At 47.4% G+C, this 18,853-nt stretch overlaps 8 protein-coding genes across 8 annotated transcripts; 5 read left to right on the top strand and 3 right to left on the bottom strand.

Annotated features, from left to right (window-relative positions):
• Positions 1–245: 245 nt before the first annotated feature.
• Positions 246–1,603, top strand: N7479_008567 (amphiphysin; the record flags this gene model as incomplete). The annotated part of the gene is made up of 3 exons (XM_057256261.1): positions 246–429; positions 498–1,526; positions 1,581–1,603. The coding sequence occupies 3 exons, from the start codon at positions 246–248 to the stop codon at positions 1,601–1,603; spliced, it is 1,236 nt and encodes a 411-aa protein (XP_057103719.1).
• A 606-nt stretch (positions 1,604–2,209) lies between these two features.
• Positions 2,210–3,352, bottom strand: preB (alpha-factor pheromone receptor STE2; the record flags this gene model as incomplete). The annotated part of the gene is made up of 1 exon (XM_057256260.1): positions 2,210–3,352. One exon carries the CDS (start codon positions 3,350–3,352, stop codon positions 2,210–2,212), a length of 1,143 nt encoding a protein of 380 aa, XP_057103718.1.
• An 896-nt stretch (positions 3,353–4,248) lies between these two features.
• N7479_008565 (uncharacterized protein) lies at positions 4,249–6,157 on the top strand (the record flags this gene model as incomplete). Its single annotated transcript, XM_057256259.1, has 4 exons — positions 4,249–4,299; positions 4,350–4,458; positions 4,513–4,751; positions 4,808–6,157. The coding sequence occupies 4 exons, from the start codon at positions 4,249–4,251 to the stop codon at positions 6,155–6,157; spliced, it is 1,749 nt and encodes a 582-aa protein (XP_057103717.1).
• Positions 6,158–7,916: 1,759 nt separating this feature from the next.
• N7479_008564 (uncharacterized protein) lies at positions 7,917–9,107 on the bottom strand (the record flags this gene model as incomplete). Its single annotated transcript, XM_057256258.1, has 1 exon — positions 7,917–9,107. The coding sequence occupies one exon, from the start codon at positions 9,105–9,107 to the stop codon at positions 7,917–7,919; it is 1,191 nt and encodes a 396-aa protein (XP_057103716.1).
• A 2,356-nt stretch (positions 9,108–11,463) lies between these two features.
• chsG (chitin synthase class III) lies at positions 11,464–14,475 on the top strand (the record flags this gene model as incomplete). The annotated part of the gene is made up of 5 exons (XM_057256257.1): positions 11,464–11,541; positions 11,619–12,105; positions 12,180–12,541; positions 12,594–14,273; positions 14,338–14,475. The coding sequence occupies 5 exons, from the start codon at positions 11,464–11,466 to the stop codon at positions 14,473–14,475; spliced, it is 2,745 nt and encodes a 914-aa protein (XP_057103715.1).
• Positions 14,476–15,093: 618 nt separating this feature from the next.
• On the top strand, positions 15,094–15,844 carry N7479_008562 (NEDD8-conjugating protein UBC12; the record flags this gene model as incomplete). Its single annotated transcript, XM_057256256.1, has 4 exons — positions 15,094–15,114; positions 15,172–15,262; positions 15,349–15,638; positions 15,692–15,844. The coding sequence occupies 4 exons, from the start codon at positions 15,094–15,096 to the stop codon at positions 15,842–15,844; spliced, it is 555 nt and encodes a 184-aa protein (XP_057103714.1).
• A 512-nt stretch (positions 15,845–16,356) lies between these two features.
• On the bottom strand, positions 16,357–16,951 carry N7479_008561 (cytochrome c oxidase subunit VIIa). Its single transcript, XM_057256255.1, has 4 exons — positions 16,870–16,951; positions 16,726–16,768; positions 16,537–16,572; positions 16,357–16,463 (listed from the first exon to the last, which is right to left on the bottom strand). The coding sequence occupies exons 1-4, from the start codon at positions 16,897–16,899 to the stop codon at positions 16,384–16,386; spliced, it is 189 nt and encodes a 62-aa protein (XP_057103713.1). The 5' UTR covers positions 16,900–16,951; the 3' UTR covers positions 16,357–16,383.
• Positions 16,952–17,517: 566 nt separating this feature from the next.
• On the top strand, positions 17,518–18,625 carry N7479_008560 (TBP-associated factor 8 family protein; the record flags this gene model as incomplete). The annotated part of the gene is made up of 2 exons (XM_057256254.1): positions 17,518–17,785; positions 17,859–18,625. The coding sequence occupies 2 exons, from the start codon at positions 17,518–17,520 to the stop codon at positions 18,623–18,625; spliced, it is 1,035 nt and encodes a 344-aa protein (XP_057103712.1).
• Between the last annotated feature and the right edge of the window lie 228 nt (positions 18,626–18,853).

The raw sequence follows: 18,853 nt of genomic DNA, 5'->3' as shown, positions 1-18,853 counted from the left end.
TTCAGGTGCCTAATGAAGATAATGCGCCACACGATCATATGGCAGAACAGTAGCGTGCGAAATAGTACAAAATAGTGTAAAATAGTATAAAAAAAGGGTACAGCCACAATGGACATCAGCTCCGTACAACGCTGGCAGAGTCTTATGTCATTATTGAAAAGGTTCGGGTTCCTTCTTCTCCTCCTCCTCCCCCCCCCACCTTGGCACTTTCTCATTCTTTACTTCTCTCCTTTAATTCTCGCATCATGAGTTTCAAAGGTTTCCAGAAGAGCATTGCGCGTGCGCCACAGCAGTTCAAGCTCAAGTTCAACATCGGTGAACATACCAAGGATGCTGTCTATAGTGATGCCGAACGCCGCTTTGATGAGCTCGAGAAAGAGACTAAGAAGCTACACGATGAGTCTAAGAAATACTTTTCAGCCATTAATGGTGAGTCTTTAATCCTCTCTCAATTCCGCATTTCCCCTACACACGTACTGTACTGACCCTGTGCGCAGGCATGTTGAGCCACCAAATCGAATTCTCTAAAGCAGTTGCCGAAATCTACAAACCCATCTCCGGTCGCGCCTCCGATCCCACATCCTATCAATTTGAAGGAAATGCCGAGGGTATTCAGGCCTGCGAGGAATATGAAGTCATCGTCCGAGAACTACAAGATGCCCTGGCCCCCGAGTTGGAGATGATCGACAGCCGTATTATCAGCCCTGCCGACCAGCTGCTCGAGGTAATCAAGGTGATTCGGAAGGTCGCGGTTAAGCGTGATCACAAGAAGCTAGACTTTGACCGCCGCAATGCCACACTGAAGAAACTGGAAGAGAAAAAGGATAAATCGCTCAAAGATGAGAAAGCACTATACAAAGCCGAGAACGATGTTGAGCAGTCAACCCAGGAATTCAACTATTACAATGATTTGCTGAAGGACGAACTACCCAAGCTGTTCGCCCTTGAAGCCGAGTTCATCCGTCCGCTCTTCCAATCCTTCTACTATATGCAACTCAATGTCTTCTACACTCTCCACGAACGAATGCAGGGCATGAACATCAGCTATTTCAATCTTGAACTCGATGTTGAAGAGGCCTTTGAGCAGAAGCGGGGCAATATCCAGGAGCAAGCCGAAGCCCTTACCATCGTGCACTACAAAACCCAAGGTGTCCGCCGCTCTGGATCCAAACTGAACCCTCTGGGTAAGGGGGCTGATAGTAAGGGCTCCATCGGCCGAGGCCGTTCCAGCTCAACCGCCACCGATGACAACCCTCCACCACCTTATTCGTCTGCTGGCATGCCAAGTCCAACAGGTAGTTTCTCTTCCGCGGCCAAGGGTAAGCCCGCCCCGCCTCTTCCACGTGCGAAGCCGTCCCATCTCAGTAAATCGGTTGAGACTGTCACCGCTCTCTATGACTACGAGGCTCAGGCCCACGGTGATCTGGGATTCTCGGCTGGTGATGTTATTGAGATTATCCAGCGCACTGAAAATACCAATGAATGGTGGTCTGGGCGAATTGCGGGTCGTGAGGGCCAGTTTCCAGGTGAGTGTTTCGGTCTTTTTATTGAATACAGTGCATTGCTAACATCTAACATAGCCAACTATGTGCAATTGAATTAGCACCGGGATATTATTAACTTTCTATCTTTTTTCCCTCTCCTTTTGCCCAGGCGCACATATGGTTCTGAACATAGAGCGTTTTGCTTGTAAATATTTGTATCTTTTTTTTTTTTACTGTTAATTCACCTGGCTTGACTCATCGCAATTTCATTGGAAGGTTGTTGCATTAAGTAAATTGGTTGTATTCCTTGCATGAGTTTCATTCATATTCACTCTGTATGGGTATACCCGGCTCTTTTCTTTACATTCCATTTGGACTGTATAGCAGTATCAGTTCCTTAATATAGACCTGTATTAATGAGAAACTCGCATGGAAGAGCATAGTTTTGATCTTTCAAGTGGATTATGTATGAGTTCCGTAGATTTACGTGGATTATTGCAACTATATACGGCCCCTGGAAATAAAAAGTAAAACGAATGAAGTGCCTTGGTATTAAGAATGTATCTGCTTTGCGGATTGAGATAGAAGGGCTGTTGAACCCGCATAAGTATTGCAATCGCAGAGAGAAAAGAAGAAAACAATGTACATGTAAAGTCGGTTTCTGGCCAGGGTCCTGTGCATCGAAATGAATTGGATATCTTTGAATTGCTGAGGGATGTGCCCCATCAGACCATTGAATTGTTCCTTTGTACTCGATCGATCGAAATATTATGTTCAACTGCTATTCCATAGAAAGCATCAGTGTCCCGCGAGTTGTTTGAGCCCTTGCTCACGGTGTGGTCCGAGTAGCATAGATTTTGCGCAGCAGTCATGGCCGATAGGCTCGTTGGACTATCCTTTGTGGGAGACAGTATACTTTCAGCGCCACCGACAAGAGACCGCCATAAATTACGTCGGCGTTGATGATCTTGGCTTCCGGAACGTCGTGCGTGGTCGAGGGCGGCGCCGGCCCAGATTGACGAGAGTGGGAGTGAGATAACGACCAGGGTCACCACGTTGGAGGCCAGTTCTGGCACAGTGATGTAGTATTGGATAATGGAGAAGATGGCCGGGACAACCATGGTCTGGCAGCCCATGACGAAGATGACTTTCATCGGACCGAATTCGCGCACCCGGAGTCGGCGGCGCTGTTTGATGGCGAATCCGAGTTTGGTGACAAAAATAACACAGAAGAAGCAGATACTGATCGTGACGCATATGTTGGTTGCACTTTCTATCCACCACATTTTTTCCAGGTAGACGAGTGAAACGATGGCACTGCAGTTCACAACCATCCACGCACTGCGAAAACCGATTGGCACCAGGGCGACCAGGATAGATAACACCAGGATAGGATGTCGGTATCGACGAGATAGTGTAGAGCAAACCACATGGACTTGAATCACAAGTGATACTTCGATACAGACGATGACTAGGGTAGTGAGAACGACAGCCACAATGGAAACAGCGTACGCAGTCCATGGGACTGTCGAATAGTCGCCAGACACGAATGGGTATACTTGTTCAAATCCAGTGGAGAAATGGATAACTTGAAAAAGCAGACGTCCGCTGTTGAAGAACAACGCTAGGCCATTCATGATAAAAACAGCCGAACGGCGCTTGTCGGATTGGGTCAAAAGCAGAAGAATCAGCAGCAAGGTGAACGAGGCCCCAAACTGGCAACCGTAATTGATGCACACCCGGACATTGTACATGACGAAGATGTCCAGGGCTTTTACTGAAACTTGGAGATCACCGCCATTTGGTAGGTGGAAGGTGAGATTCTGGGTGAATGGATCGAATGGGAGACTTGGTGGTGTCGTTGTCATGGCTTCAAAATTTGAAGTTCGAAAGAATTGAAAAACAGTTCACATAGATAGGTCTGGGATCAGGTCAGGATGATGCATGGCAAGGATCTAAGTGCGTTTTTAAAAGCCTTTTGAAGGCTTGTAAAAAAAAGATGTAGAAGAATATAGATTAATAGTATCAAGAGAATCAAGAGAATCAGGGTGAATGGCCAGTGTCATAGAAGCCGAGACAGACAATGGCGAAGGCAATAGATAATAATAATACCCAGATCATTATGAGGCCCTATACTCCGTACATTATGATTAGAAAAAAGAACAATACTAAGGGAATGGAAAGGACAATATTAAATGAAACAAAGAAGTGGCCATATCTAGGCAACGGGGTGATATTGGCTGCATGAGATCGTCGAAATGCTCGGCTTTTCCTGAACACTTAGCTTTTTCTTTGTCTAGGATTTCCAGGATAGAAGCCCGGACTCAGGGACTCAAGGACCGCACGGATACGTCTTCGAGAGAGAGTCATGGCGAGGCCTGGCGTCATATAAGACAGGTCTTTGGCCTATCGACCTATCATTTAGCGAATCTGTCTTGCTCTTCGAGACTTGGTGTCTTCAACTGTAAAGGGGGGGGTTTTTTTCTCCAGAATGAACTGTTTATTAGTGTATGGTGAAGTACTAAGAGGTGGTGATGTGGTGAAGATAGTGAGGTTCTTGACACTCCCCCTTCCCGGCCACATCTTGCTTATGTGTAGTTACATGTAGTTATAGCTCAAGCTAACCTTGGAAGAAATATTAAATTTAGCAATTATATCAACAAATACAAAAATATTTTATAACACCAAAAAAGGCCCTTCGCCAAGAAAGTTGCGGGGAAAGGAGACCTCGCGACTCAACTCTTTTACATCAATTCCTCTAGCTATGGCGCTTCCACAGAGGACGCTAAATTGGTTGTATAGTGTCTTGTCCAAGGTTGGTCTCTCCAAGACTTCCATGTTATCAATATACTAAATATCCTTCAGGATCACTATGATCCACAACAGACATACCGTGACCCAAACCGGACCTACCATGATGTTGCCAACGCGCTCTCCCAGTACCCCTCGCTGTCCCCTCGAACAGATGTCTATAGTGAGTGCCCAAGTGCATTTTATACACGGTTTTTGTTTTTGACACAATGAATAGCCTACGAAACAGGGTTCTCCGCCCTCCTTCTTCACCTTGTGGGCACGTTGCCTGTCACCTTCCGGGGAACGACCTACCGATTTCCCATTTCGCTTTGGATTCCAAACACATACCCACGCGAGCCTCCAATTACCTACGTAACCCCGACACAGGAAATGGTCGTCCGAGTTGGCCAACATGTGACGCTGGAGGGGCAGGTGTACCATCACTATCTAGCACACTGGGCTGAAGCATGGGATGTCAGTACTTACAACCAAGTCATGGTTCGACAGGCTACTGACCATTATATTCACAGAGATCCAACATCGCCGATCTTCTTTCTATTCTTCAAGATGTATTTGCCAAGGAGCCACCTGTCCGATACAGACAAGTTCCACAGCCTCAGCCGGAAGCTGTCCAAACACCCCCGCCATTACCTCCCCTTCCACCCGGTATAGGATCTTCGAGACAAGCTCAACCTCTCTCTCCGCCTGCAATCCAGAATCAGAGCCAGAGCCAGGTTCCACCTCCACCCCCGCCGAAGCCAGGCGTAACCAGTGAGCATCGGCAACAACAACGGCCGGTGGACCAATATCGATCTCCTCCGCTACCTCCACTCCCACCAAAAGAGCAAGGCTCTCATCAAGCACCTTTATCCACACAATTGGCCAGCTCTGGAATCCACTCATATCAGCATTACACGCCTCCAGTTCAAACTGGAGGACCGATAAGCGGCCCTAGTCCCTTGTCACGGCCACCAACCCATCAGCTAGCGGGACAACCAATACCGCACCAGTCGGCGCAGGCTCAAGCATCGCATTATAGAAACAGCGGAGTGCCGATTCATCATGGAAACGGGTCTATTATATCAAACCAGGTCCCTCATCAAGCTAACCCAGCGGGGTCTCACTTGCCTCTACAGCCGCAACTCCCCCATCAACCACGCCAACAACCATCTGGGCCCGCATATCCTCAAAATTCTCCATATCCATCCAATTATCCCCATCCACCCCCTGCAGCCCCCACCAAAGCCGACACTCCCGACCTTCTAACCTCGCCATTTGAAGTCGAGCTACCTTCAATCGCGCCCGCGGGACCAGCGCCTCCCATCCCACCAAATCCAGAAAAGGATGCGCTCCTTCATGCCGTGTCCCAGACCTTGGCGGAAACCCTCCGCGTTAATGCTGCACAGTCCGACACGGCAGCCCAGTCCCTCGTCTCACAATCACGGTCCCTGCATGCCGCTATGGCCACGCTGCAGGGGGAAGTCTCGGCGCTCAATACTCTCCACGCAACCCTCCAGTCCAACACTACTGTCCTACAGCAATCCATCCATCGCGCGGATGTCACTATCGCAGACGCACAGGCCCGCTCTACATCCGTCTCCACTTCTAGCACTCCTGGAGACACTCCATCCGGCCTGCCCCCAATCGATGACGTCCTGGTCGCCCCCACCGTGGTAGGGAAACAACTATATGATCTGGTCGCCGAGGAACAAGGCATACAACAAGCTCTTTATGCGTTGCAGGCTGCGCTAGTCCGCGGTGTTATTGGTGTTGATTCCTGGTCAAGGCATACACGAAGTCTTGCACGTGAAGCTCTTCTCAAGCGGGCACTGATTCGTAAAATAGGACGTGGAATGGGGTTGGATGAGAGTGTGCCATGAATTACCGGATGTTGAGCATCATTGACTAGAGATTTCTGGTTATAGATACCCTTTCTTTTTTTCCCATGTTATAAAATAGCTAGACGATGTGAGAGTCTCTCTTCTTTTCTTGTAGCGATTCATGGTTCCTTCTCTTTTTACTTTCACCGACATCTAGCGGGGAATTGCGTACGAAGTCGTTCGATACCAAACCAAACAATTCCCAATTTCCTTCCAGCGCTGCCTTCCAGGCCCATATGCCATTTAGCAAATAAGCACAGATACTAACGATCTATTAGATAGTCTCTTTCGTTGAAAGAAAACTCTGCCAAGTATTTGTGATCGCCTAAGCCCAGAGCTGCAGGACCTCTGATATTGTGACTCGAAAGCAGAGGATACCTCTCGAGGCTGGTTTGTTGCGAGAAACGGAGTCAGTTCTTTCCAAATAGCAGGCAATTTGACATATTGACTCTCATGGGGAGGTGAGTTGGAAATGCCCATGTGGCTGTATTCGCTATACAGGTATCAGGGCTAATTGGTTTTGATGTCATTAGTTCTCCAAGGCTCGCTCCAAAGAAAATACCGGCCACAAAGCACTTCATTTATCATGAGTTTGTCACCTACCTCCATGCTAGTTGTAACTTTGGCCCTTGCAGTCCCAATTCTAGCTGTTGATAGCCTGAACTTTGGTTTGCCAGAGAATACTCACTGTGAGTCTAGCAATGAAGTGTTTGCTCTTTCTCAGATGGAATGCATGGGAGAACGAGTTAGAATTCTGTATATAGGGACTATGTGGCAATGTTGCTTTATGATTCCATGTGACCTGCTGTTTGTTGTCCATCGACCCGGGGGGTCATATTCGATGACTACATATGTACATCTGTAACTATATAGTAACATAGATAGATCTGACATTATATGCCTAGTAAACTAGGCCAACTACTTTCCAAACACTAACTATCAAGAGTTATAAGCATGTTATATAAAGGCTAGCTTTATTTTCAACTTTGTGTACATCTGTAGTTCTTTACATACGACACAACAAGTAACACGGTAAACGTAAAGAGAGAGAGAGAGATATATATATATATATAGCACAAAACATCGGGAAAAAGCAAAGGAAAAAAATATAAGAGAAGTGAATTCCTATAGTAAGAATCTCAAGTATATAAATGGGAAGTGTGAGAAGAGTGTTTTGATGTCAAAAGAACATAAGCCGCAACATCCCTCATCTATGAGCTAAAGACACCAACACTGACTTTGAAAGCAGTTCAAAGGGTATTTCCCTCATCCTTATGGGAATATAAATAAACAGCCAGTCTTGTTCGGTTGATCTACATAGTGTGGACTCAATTGATATCGAGGGAAGATATAAGGAAGGATATTGATAGACTCACCCACCTCAAGCGATTGGGAACCTACTGTGCAAATTTGCACTCGTAAACATTTCATCTGTTTCGATTTTTTTTGTTGGCAAATTTGCAATAGAGACATCGTAGTCTGTTGAAAGAAGCCATAGGGAAGTGTGTGACACACCATGTTCCTATGGCAGTACGAATATGAGAATATGCATACTCTAAAATGATAATCAATGAGAGTATACATTCAATCGACAGTCCCATCTCAGTGTGCCAACACTCGCTGTACAAGGCACTCGAGGAAGGGATTCAACGTATCGGAAAGGTACAAAAAGCCGCGGCAGGCTCCATACATACAAAGAAAACAGAGTTGGAAATCACAAAAATAGAAAACCGTTGCGCCCAGTTGGTCTCAAAACTGCTCATTTCACCTCATTGGCATCTGAAAATGGACTTTCTCCCCGGGTGGGTGGCGTCCGAATAGAGCCACGTCCGTCGCTCAAGCCGGAAGTTCGACGTACATCGATCTGGCTATGCGAGGAATCGGTTTCCAGGTTGACAGTGGATGGTGGATATGTCTCTTCTTCGCCTGACGAGGACCCGTCAAATGTGGAGGTGTTATGGTTGAACTGTTCGTTGTTTGTGGTTGACGCCGCCCGGCTTGTGTTGTTGCTTTTACTATGCTCAGACAGCTCCTCGATCCGGTCGACAGTGCGTGCGTTATTGGTTTGCTTGTTCTTCACCGAAGGACCACGCACCATCACGGGCTTGGCTGTTACACTGCGAGCCACACATGAACTATTGCCCTTGACAGCCTCCGCCCGAGCGAGTTGCGCTGGGGTAATCGCTGGAACTGCAGGTGCATCCGCAGGAGTAACCGTGATAGCAACTGGTGAGTCGTCTCCAGGGGCATTCTGTCCGCCTCCGCCGTTGTGGATGCTCACCACGGCTGCACGAGACCGTTGTATCTGCTGTGCAGGAATAGCACTGACGATGGCATCGTTCCGGTAGATGGTGGTAGCCACACTGCTGCGCAAAGTGGGAGAGATACTCTGATGGCCGGTGGTGGTTGTCCATGACGAGTCACGTAGGTCACCCGGCATAAAGAAGTGTTGATCGGGTGTCGCACCAGGAAGCGGCGGAACAGGAGGCATGAGGGTGGACGGGGTCTCCGGTGGGGAGCGGTTGGTGACACCAGGAATGTAGGCGATTTGAATGACATTGGAGGCACGGGTTAGAACTGTAGAGGCGATGGATTGGCGTTCACTGCGATTCGCCGTGAATGAACTGTTCTTCTCCGCCTCTTGGCGCTCCAGGCGCTTCTTTCGGATGACGAACCACCATACCAAGAACACAATGAGGGCAATGGCAGCCACACCACCAACAACACCACCGGCGATAGCGCCAGTGTCGGAACCCCCGGAGTCCGAGGAGTGGGAGCCTGTTGAAACGCACTTTGCGGTCGCACATTCATCACAACTCGGGGCGGTCATGCTACATATCGATCCATCGGGACATGAAGGACAAGCGGGGTATGAGGTTTCACATTGCTTGCAGCGCTTGAAGAGGGAGTGGGCGGGGGAGAAGGCGGAATCGATGGGTTCCAGAAGCATGATGAGCGAGAAAAAATAGAGAATATGACACAAAAAGACGAGGTAAGATCGATCGGGCCGGTCAACGGCAAAGAAATTTGCAGGATAAAACAAGGAAAAAGGAGTGTAAGATGCTCAATCGGCGTCAAGTCGTGAGCGTAAACAGTTGATCATCAAAGCCGAATGGACGTGGCAGGAAACGAGTGTCGTGTGTGAGATAAAGATCGAAATGTGATGGTTAAGCGATGATCATTGTCCTTGGAATGGTCCAGGCACTTGACAGAGATTGTATATGTCAGAGACGGTGGGGATAGGGGGGCTTGATTTGTCGACGTAGGCCCGACGCGCGTATGAGAGAAAATCGACTCACAAACCACAGCCGATCGAAAGATCAATGTGGGAGAGGACAGGTAGATCGGGAGGAGAGAGATAGAGAGAGAGAGAAGAAGAAGAAGAAGAAGAAGGTATGGTATGTCAAGTCGAAGGAGAGACAGGATAATTATTAATTGGGGGCCTTCCAAGGTTGGTCACGGGCCTAGAGGTTCCACGGGTAAGATACGGGGTAGTCAGGTACACAATGTACTTTATATTATTTTATTTTGTGTATGTCGTAGTCCTAAGTATACATAGTATAGAGAATATGTTAGAAAAAATATAGATACTCAAAAACGTTAGACATTACAGCTTTTTAATAGTAAAAAAATATATATCAAATTGTTTCATCCCATGTTCACCTTACTTAGATGTGAGGGAAATAAGTGGACAGTGGACATTGTACCTGCAGGTCTGGACTTGTCCGGATCATTAATCTTCCAAGATTGCCCAGGTGCGAGAGATTTGGATTCTTTGTTTGGATTTGTTTCTGTTTGTCTCATTTGCTTGATTTGTCTTGTTTGTAAGATGAGCATATTCTATTTACAAATAAGGTTAGCGGGCTAATTAATCTCTAACCTTGAAACATCCATCCTTTTACGAGGAGGATTTTAGGAAGTCACTGAAATCTTATTATATTACGGGAAGACAAGGGGAAGTAAATAAGAGAAATTAATATATATATGTATGTTGTATATATATATATTGTACGACTGGGGCGCAGTTACTAGCAACTGGAGTATGTGTGAAGCTGAATGTCAGCACAACTCTTAAAGTTTAACCTTTTGGAATGACAATAATAGGCTGACTTGGCCAGCTGGGCAATCTACAAAGTACATACGCAAGATGTTAGATTGGGGCAATGTCTGAGATTACCAAAGGCCGGGTGACTTGGGAGTACAACCTTGGAACTTCATACTCCTAGTAGATCGAATGACAGAGCAAAACTAGTAGAACTCGGTGTAAATGAGACAATCAAATGGCAGACTGTAGGCGAGGACTTTCCAGGGTTCAAATGTTCTATTATGGGATGTACCGACATTCAAACACCTATAGTGGAGTTGGGGCATACCACCCCGAAAAGTATTAAGCCTTTTAAATGTATTGTTATGTGCCTAAGAATGTGGGAATGAATCTACATCTACCCGATATATATGTATCCAACATACTCTTGCTAATATTATATATAGTTAAGAGGTCTACTCCGTATTAAAAATTGAAATGTTTCACTAGTGGAGCCAATTTATTAGGTTCGGGTGTTACCATATATATTACTATACTACTATATATGTACAGAGTACTAGTAGTAACTACATCCATAGTAGTGGTTAAGTAGTATGTAATACCTAAAATCCAAAACATAAACACAAGATGGAATGAAAAGAAATGAATTACAAATTGAAAGAGAAAAAAGAAAAAGAAAAAGGAAAAAAAGAGAAACAGGAATTCCTAGGTATCTCGGGCTACTTTGTAGATCTCAACCAGTCACGGTCCTTCATTAGGGGGGCATTTGGTCTATTGTTTTTCACCTAGGGATGGAGTATGTGGTACGGAGTACAGAGAGTACTCCGTACACCAGTACATACATGTACATGAGTACTCTGTACTCCGTAGAATAGTTTAAATTATAAATAAAACCAAAATTTAACTAGTCAACTAGTGAAAGAAGAAACAAAATAAAAATAAAATAGAAAGGAGAAACTAAACCAAGACGGGGCTAGGGACAGTCTATTTTTGACCTTTCTAGTCTCACTGTCTCCCTTTTTTTTTTTAACCCCATTTCCCCCCCTCCCCCTTCTCTTCCCTTTATTTTCTCTCTTTGACCCTTGATTCAAACCCATTTGCAGTATTCTAACCAAGAAAAATATTCACACTCTCCTTCCCTAGCCCTGGTGGCTTCGATAATTGTTCATAAATGCGCTCTACTTGAAACAGATACCCCTCTTATCAGCTTTGAAACACATCCCTTTCTGAACTTTTTTTTCCTTCAAACCTTTGCGACACCATGGCCTACCACGGCTCTGGCTCGCACTCACCGAGCTACGACGAGAGTCATCGTTTGCAAGATGTACCAGCTTCGCAGGTATGTGTGTGCATGCATGGAGAGGCGGTGAACTAGAATCGCTGGAGCTGACTCGGGTTGTTTTGTTTTGCTTTTAGTATCGCGAGGATGACGATGCAGCCCGTGGATTACTGTCCCAACAACAGGGTCCATTCGCGACACCCTTTGACGACCCCCACTCGCGCGGTGTTTCTCCTCAACGTCCGGCTTCCGGGTACAGTTTGACAGAGACCTATGCAGCAGACACCGCCCCTTCTTATCACGATCCATACAATACTGGCACCGTCTACTCTGGCCAAGAGGAAACTACCGCGGCGGCCTTTGGGGTACCCGGCCGAGTTGCATCGCCATATGCCCGCAGCGAGACCTCTTCTACTGAGGCTTGGCGCCAACGACAGGCCCCCGGGGGCGCTCCTGGTGGTGGTGGTGGTGGCTTGCGCAGATATGCTACTAGGAAAGTCAAGCTAGTGCAGGGTTCCGTCCTGAGTGTCGACTACCCCGTACCCAGTGCTATTCAGAATGCGATCCAAGCCAAATACCGCAATGACGTTGAAGGTGGAAGCGAGGAGTTCACCCACATGCGATGTACGTGTGGACCAGATGAGCAACGTACGACTCTTGAGAGGGACAAAAAACTAATGGATCTTTACTTGTCATAGACACCGCAGCCACTTGTGACCCGAACGAATTTACCCTCCACAATGGTTACAACCTACGCCCTGCAATGTACAACCGTCATACAGAGCTGCTCATCGCGATTACCTATTACAACGAGGACAAGACTCTCACAGCCCGTACCTTGCACGGTGTGATGCAGAACATTCGCGACATTGTCAACCTGAAGAAATCCGAGTTCTGGAACAAGGGTGGACCTGCATGGCAGAAGATTGTTGTGGCGCTGGTCTTTGATGGTATTGACCCTTGTGACAAGGATACTCTTGACGTTCTTGCGACTGTTGGTATCTACCAGGACGGTGTCATGAAGCGTGACGTTGACGGCAAGGAGACTTTAGCGCATATTGTAAGGAGCCCTGGAATGGGGACAAATGAAATAGCGCTAACAGGGTATCTAGTTCGAATATACGACTCAGCTCTCGGTCACGCCAAGTCAGCAGCTCATTCGGCCCACGGACGATGGCCCGAGCACATTGCCACCCGTGCAAATGATGTTCTGTCTGAAACAAAAGAACAGCAAGAAGATTAATTCGCATCGTTGGCTCTTTAATGCTTTCGGCCGTATCTTGAATCCTGAAGTCTGTATCCTACTGGATGCCGGTACCAAACCTGGCCCTAAGTCCTTGTTGTACCTCTGGGAGGCATTCTATAACGATAAGGATCTTGGTGGTGCATGTGGTGAAATCCACGCTATGTTGGGCAAGGGATGGCGGAACTTGATCAACCCTCTGGTGGCTGCCCAGAATTTCGAGTACAAGATTAGTAACATCTTGGATAAACCTCTCGAGAGTTCTTTCGGTTACGTTAGTGTCTTACCCGGTGCATTCTCGGCCTATCGATTCCGTGCGATTATGGGTCGCCCTCTCGAACAATATTTCCACGGTGATCATACGCTGTCCAAACAGCTTGGAAAGAAGGGTATTGAGGGTATGAACATTTTCAAGAAGAACATGTTCTTGGCCGAGGATCGAATTCTCTGTTTCGAGTTGGTCGCTAAGGCAGGCTCTAAGTGGCACTTATCTTATGTCAAAGCCTCAAAGGGTGAAACCGACGTGCCTGAAGGTGCAGCCGAGTTTATCTCCCAACGTCGACGTTGGCTCAACGGTTCTTTTGCAGCTGGAATTTACTCGCTGATGCACTTTGGCCGTATGTATAAGAGTGGTCACAACATCGTTCGCATGTTCTTCCTCCACATCCAGATGTTGTATAACATCTTCAACACTTTGCTCACCTGGTTCTCGCTGGCTTCCTACTGGCTGACCACCACTGTCATCATCGACCTTGTCGGTACTCCAAGTGACAGCAACGGAAACAGCGCTTTCCCTTTCGGCAAGACCGCCACGCCCATCATCAACACGATTGTGAAGTACGGATATCTCGCTTTCCTATTGCTGCAGTTCATCCTCGCTCTCGGTAACAGACCCAAGGGTTCCAAGTTCTCGTACCTTGCCTCGTTCGTGGTCTTCGGTCTTATTCAGGTTTATATCGTGGTCGATTCGATCTACCTAGTCGTTCGCGCGTTCAGCGGCGATGCGCCTATGGATTTTGTTACTGACCAAGGCGTGAAAGCATTCCTTGATTCTTTCTTTGGGTCGACAGGCGCTGGTATCATTATCATTGCCTTGGCTGCCACATTCGGTCTTTACTTCGTTGCCTCCTTCATGTATGCCGACCCCTGGCACATGTTCACGTCCTTCCCTGCCTACATGGTTATTCAGTCGTCCTACATCAACATTCTGAATGTCTATGCATTCAGCAATTGGCACGACGTCTCCTGGGGTACAAAGGGCTCTGACAAGGCCGATGCATTACCATCGGCCACGACTACAAAAGATGAGGGTAGTAAGGAAGCAGTAATAGAAGAAATCGACAAGCCCCAGGCGGATATTGACAGCCAATTCGAGGCAACCGTGAAGCGTGCGCTCACCCCTTTCGTTGCCCCTGTGGAAAACGACGAAAAGACTCTCGAGGACTCCTACAAGAGTTTCCGTACCCGGCTCGTCACCTTTTGGATCTTCAGTAATGCAATCCTGGCAGTATGCATCACCAGCGAGTCTGTCGATAAGTTCGGCTTCTCAGTGAGTTTCCTTCTCTCCCTCCCTCTTAACCTTGATATTAAAACACAGACTAATATGATCATAGAATACTGCCACCAGTCGTACAGCCCATTTCTTCCAGGCCCTTTTGTGGTCCAACGCCATTGTGGCATTGTTCCGCTTCATTGGATGCTGTTGGTTCTTAGGTCGCACTGGTATCAAGTGCTGCTTCGCGCGCCGGTAGTTCGATTCCAGTGAGCACAAAATGTGTACCGTTTCTCATGACCCCCTTGACACAATTTCCTATTCTCTTCTCCTTCTTTCCCATACCGTGATCTGTATTCTACCTAGAGATGCTCAGCCCTCTTCTCTTCTCTTTTTTTTTTTTTTGCAGCCAGTGTGTATTCGCGTGGTTTTACCCGTGACGATTACTGTGATCTTTTTTTGTCGGACCAGCAATTCACCGGGATCGCATTCGGGGCGCTATGATTATCTACTTCATATTCAATTTTTTTTTTCCATGGAGATTTCAATGTTCAGTAGAGATATATATACATATGTATATATCCCGTAGACTTGTAGTGCGGAGCTCCCGAGGTCGAATACGTCAACTTGGTGAAAGGCGGAGAGGCGATATGGATAGGGCGATTGCTGATCTAAAACCCCGCAAGCACAGGGCGACCCTCCAGTCCCTTCCACCTTCGTCATCGTTGTCACCCGTTGATATTGTCCTATACAGCTTCGCATTTCCTTTCTGCCTCTCTTTTATCCTCTGACCTACTCAGAGTGGTTATTTCGCTGTAAACCTCCTCCCCCCGAAAACCGTCAGTTCCACCAGGTGGGGTGGTGACTGCCAGCCAAAATGCTGAAAATCTGGTCGATGGTAGGGTTTTATTTGATTCCTACAGAAAAGATGAACTATCACTAATAGTATGCGCAGAAACAAAAGCAGCAAGAGGCTGAGAATGCCGAGGGTGCTGCAGGCAAGAAGAAGAAGAAGGTCACCGCGGCGCAATTACGCGTGCAACGAGGTGAATGACTCTCATAGTGGACAGTATAACTGTTACTACTTGTTTAGTTGGATCATTGTTATATATCTAACCTCTTATCTCTTCAGACCTTCAAGAACTCACCCTCGGCAGCACGATGAAAATGTCCTTCCCGAACCCCGATGACATCCTCAACTTCACCTTGACCATTGAACCGGACGAAGGCATGTATAAAGGTGGTGTCTTCAACTTTAGCTTCGCCGTGAACCAAAACTTCCCCCACGATCCTCCCAAGGTCAAATGCATGCAGAAGATATACCATCCTAATATCGACTTGGAGGGCAACGTCTGCTTGAACATTCTACGAGAGGACTGGAAGCCCGTGTTGAATCTGAATGCTGTCATTGTGGGCATGCAGGTCCGTTGATTTCTTCCTGGTCATTACTTTGGCTGACTGTTATTTTACCGCAGTTCCTTTTCCTCGAGCCAAACGCCTCCGACCCTCTCAACAAGGACGCTGCGGAGGACCTTCGCGCCACTCGTGATACCTTTAAGAAGAACGTGCGAAACTCCATGGCCGGCGGGTCCGTCCGAGGCATATCATTTGAGCGTGTGCTACGGTGAACGCCAGCTGCGCCTTCAAACCTGCAGTTTTTTTTCTTCCTCATCGGTTCCCATATCCCATGGCAATGAGTAGATACGGGATGATGATCTATGGTTTTAACATGACGGAGACATGATTCGGCAATCCTATGGGGGGTGCACTGGTGTTTCCACGTACATATATCCGGCGTAATTAGCGTTTGAACACAATAGATCCAATTCGCTTACTTGGCTGGTCGGGAGTAGGGGTCAAGTATATCGATCTGCAGGTTCTCGCGATACTACGTATAATGGTGATGGCCACAACCAATCACTGAACCAGATAAAGAGTAAGGCCCAAAATCAAAGCGGTTGGTTCTCCATAGGCGTATATGTACAATCGATATCAAATCTGACCACCCACTCGTACACACCCGTCGATTCAACCAAGCCCGATGGATGATGTCGAGACATGTGCCCCCATCATTGGGCGATTTTCTAGATAACGCTTTGACAAAGAAAAGAACAGGCGCCGAACGGGCGGGAAGGAGACAATCGAGAGGTGATCAGCGTTGATCGATTTAACCGCGTTGGGCAGCACGCTCAGCCTCAAGGCGGGCGTAGTAGGTATCGCGCTCACGAACGCGGGGGAGGTGGTAGCCTGTGGGACAAACACATGGTTAGATTTCGAGTCGATCGCGTGGGTTGGCGCAAGTCGCAGATAATCTACTTACCGTACCACCAGAGGTAGCCGAAGGTAGTACCGAAGCCTAGTGGAGGAGGTTCCCTGATCAGCAACTATATTACTTGTTGATCTCATCCTAACTATCTTCTTGGTGCTTGAATTTCGTGTGGTCGCTCGCGAGAGATCGTGATGTTCACTCGTCATTCGATCATGCCACTCGATGCGGATCACAACTTACCGAAAGCGGTGCTCAGATCCAGAACAAGACCACGGCGGAGCATCTGTAGACGAGTATAATATGTCAGTAAACCATTGCGAACATTTTAATTGACTTGATCAACCCGCTCGGGTTAACCCGGCCTTGAACGGAAGGGGCACGTACGCCGGTAATGGGGGGAATAGCGGCGGGCATTGTGACGAATAAGTTGCGTCAATCGATGCTCGAGCAAAAGCAATGTGCGTTGTGGACAGCTCAAAACCTGCCTTGGACGTTGGTGGGGAGAGAAGAGGGGGGATAAGGAGGAAGGCTGATTTGTGAGGTGAAGTTGAAGCTTCGGAGCGGACTAAGCGAGCCGCCGGATTGGTCGGTCGTACTATGAGAGCGAACTATGGCATGTTTTCCCTTCCAATACTATCCTAGGGCTGCAAAATACCACCACAGGTTTATTTTCTTGTAGCTTTCTATATACTGAATCATTTACCTCAATGAAATGAGTACTCCACGCCCTTTATTACGACTGTGAATATCAAAAGCAGGGGTCACAGCAACTAGAGGAAGCTCTCGAGATGGAGGATATGTGAGATGAACGAAGCCTATTTTGGTGGCATTATTTGCTCATCTACATATTGAATGTTCTATCTAAGCGATCTATCTACTCAAAAGTCCAAAACAAGCAATTAATCTTGCTTCCTCATATCCCCCAAGGTCGATGACAGCTGCTCATTGATCTACTTACCGCCTTAAGCACGTGACCCTCACTCGATAACATTGCCTGGTCGGGACGACCACTTCTTAGATCAGACCAATACAATGACCATGGCGACATCAGGCGTCCATGTTAAACGACCATTCTCATCTACCGACAAGAACAATCCCAAGCGGATAAAGCGACATTATCATCATCACCATCGTTTACATGAGCCTGTAGTTCTCCCATCCACGTCTGAGCCAGCCGTGCAAGATGACACTCACCTCGACCAATTGATGAATCGTGCAGTCGGCCAAACTTTGAAAGACTCGGGGTTTGAATTGGCTGATCCTGCTGCATTATCCAGTTTGTGCAGTGCTACAGAGGAGTGTATGTGACCCGATATCGAATCCATTTTGAAGCTTGAATTGTTGAATTGACAGGTTGCGCCTGAAATCTTTAGACATGCTACGGCTCTCCACATTCATCCGTCAATCCATGCTATCTGCGCGACGCGTCCAACCGATTCCGCAAGATTTTGACCACGCTCTGAAGCGTCTCCACCTCAGTCCCGATGATCTTCTCCCTCATCTCAAACCAGCGCCCTCAGACAAACACACACCGACATTATTACCATCCCCCCCACCAGAGAATGAAATATCTAAATCTCTTCCATTTCTCACGGCGTTGAGTAGTGAAGATGATCGCGCAAATCGTTCCTACATCCCAAAGCATTTCCCGAGTTTTCCTAGCAAACACACCTATTCTGCCACTGCAGTCTTCATTGGACGAGACAACGACCCACGCAAGATTAGAGAACGCGCTGCAGAGGATGGACGACATGGCGAGGAAGCTTTGCGAAAATTAGCGAGCGCCGCATTCCGCGACAATCAGACGGGCTCGACTGGCCGCGATAAAAAGCTCTGGGGCCGGAGAATGGACAGCATGGAAAGCATGTTCGAAAAGACGATCAAGGGCCTATCCAAAAAGAACAGCAAGGACTCTCATGGCACATTTATCAGCTCAGCCATGGATATTGATTCAGGACACCCGGCGGATGCCGACACAAAATCCCGGCTCAAGCTCTCGTGGAATATGGAGTTGGGTCCCATTGTCAACTGTGAGCGAGACCTCTGGCGTCGGACAAGCTCGAATTCACGGCGAGGAGAAGAGAAGACTTCAAAGCCTCTAGCAAATGTCGAGCCAGCGGATGTCATGACGGACGTGTAAATTACAAAGGCACAAGGCCTACTGGCGTTTCCCCTCTTTCTTTCCTTTTCCCTCTAATGGTGGGCTGGTGTTTATGTTTTAGTTCAGGAGCATGATCCGAGGAGATACCCCATGGCAGTCACAAGCATTATTCAAACGCAACTTTTATTCTTGAAACTTTGAAGTGATTGTAATCCCATATAGTCAACTCCACCCAATGCGCATTCGTAATAATGCAAAGTACATAGT

Source organism: Penicillium vulpinum, assembly GCF_028829585.1.
Source record: "Penicillium vulpinum strain IBT 29486 chromosome Unknown utg000004l_segment0_segment0, whole genome shotgun sequence".
Taxonomy (NCBI): Eukaryota; Fungi; Ascomycota; class Eurotiomycetes; order Eurotiales; family Aspergillaceae; genus Penicillium; species Penicillium vulpinum.
The sequence above is the reverse complement of the archived record's forward strand: the minus strand, read 5'-3'. Positions and strand labels throughout refer to the sequence as shown.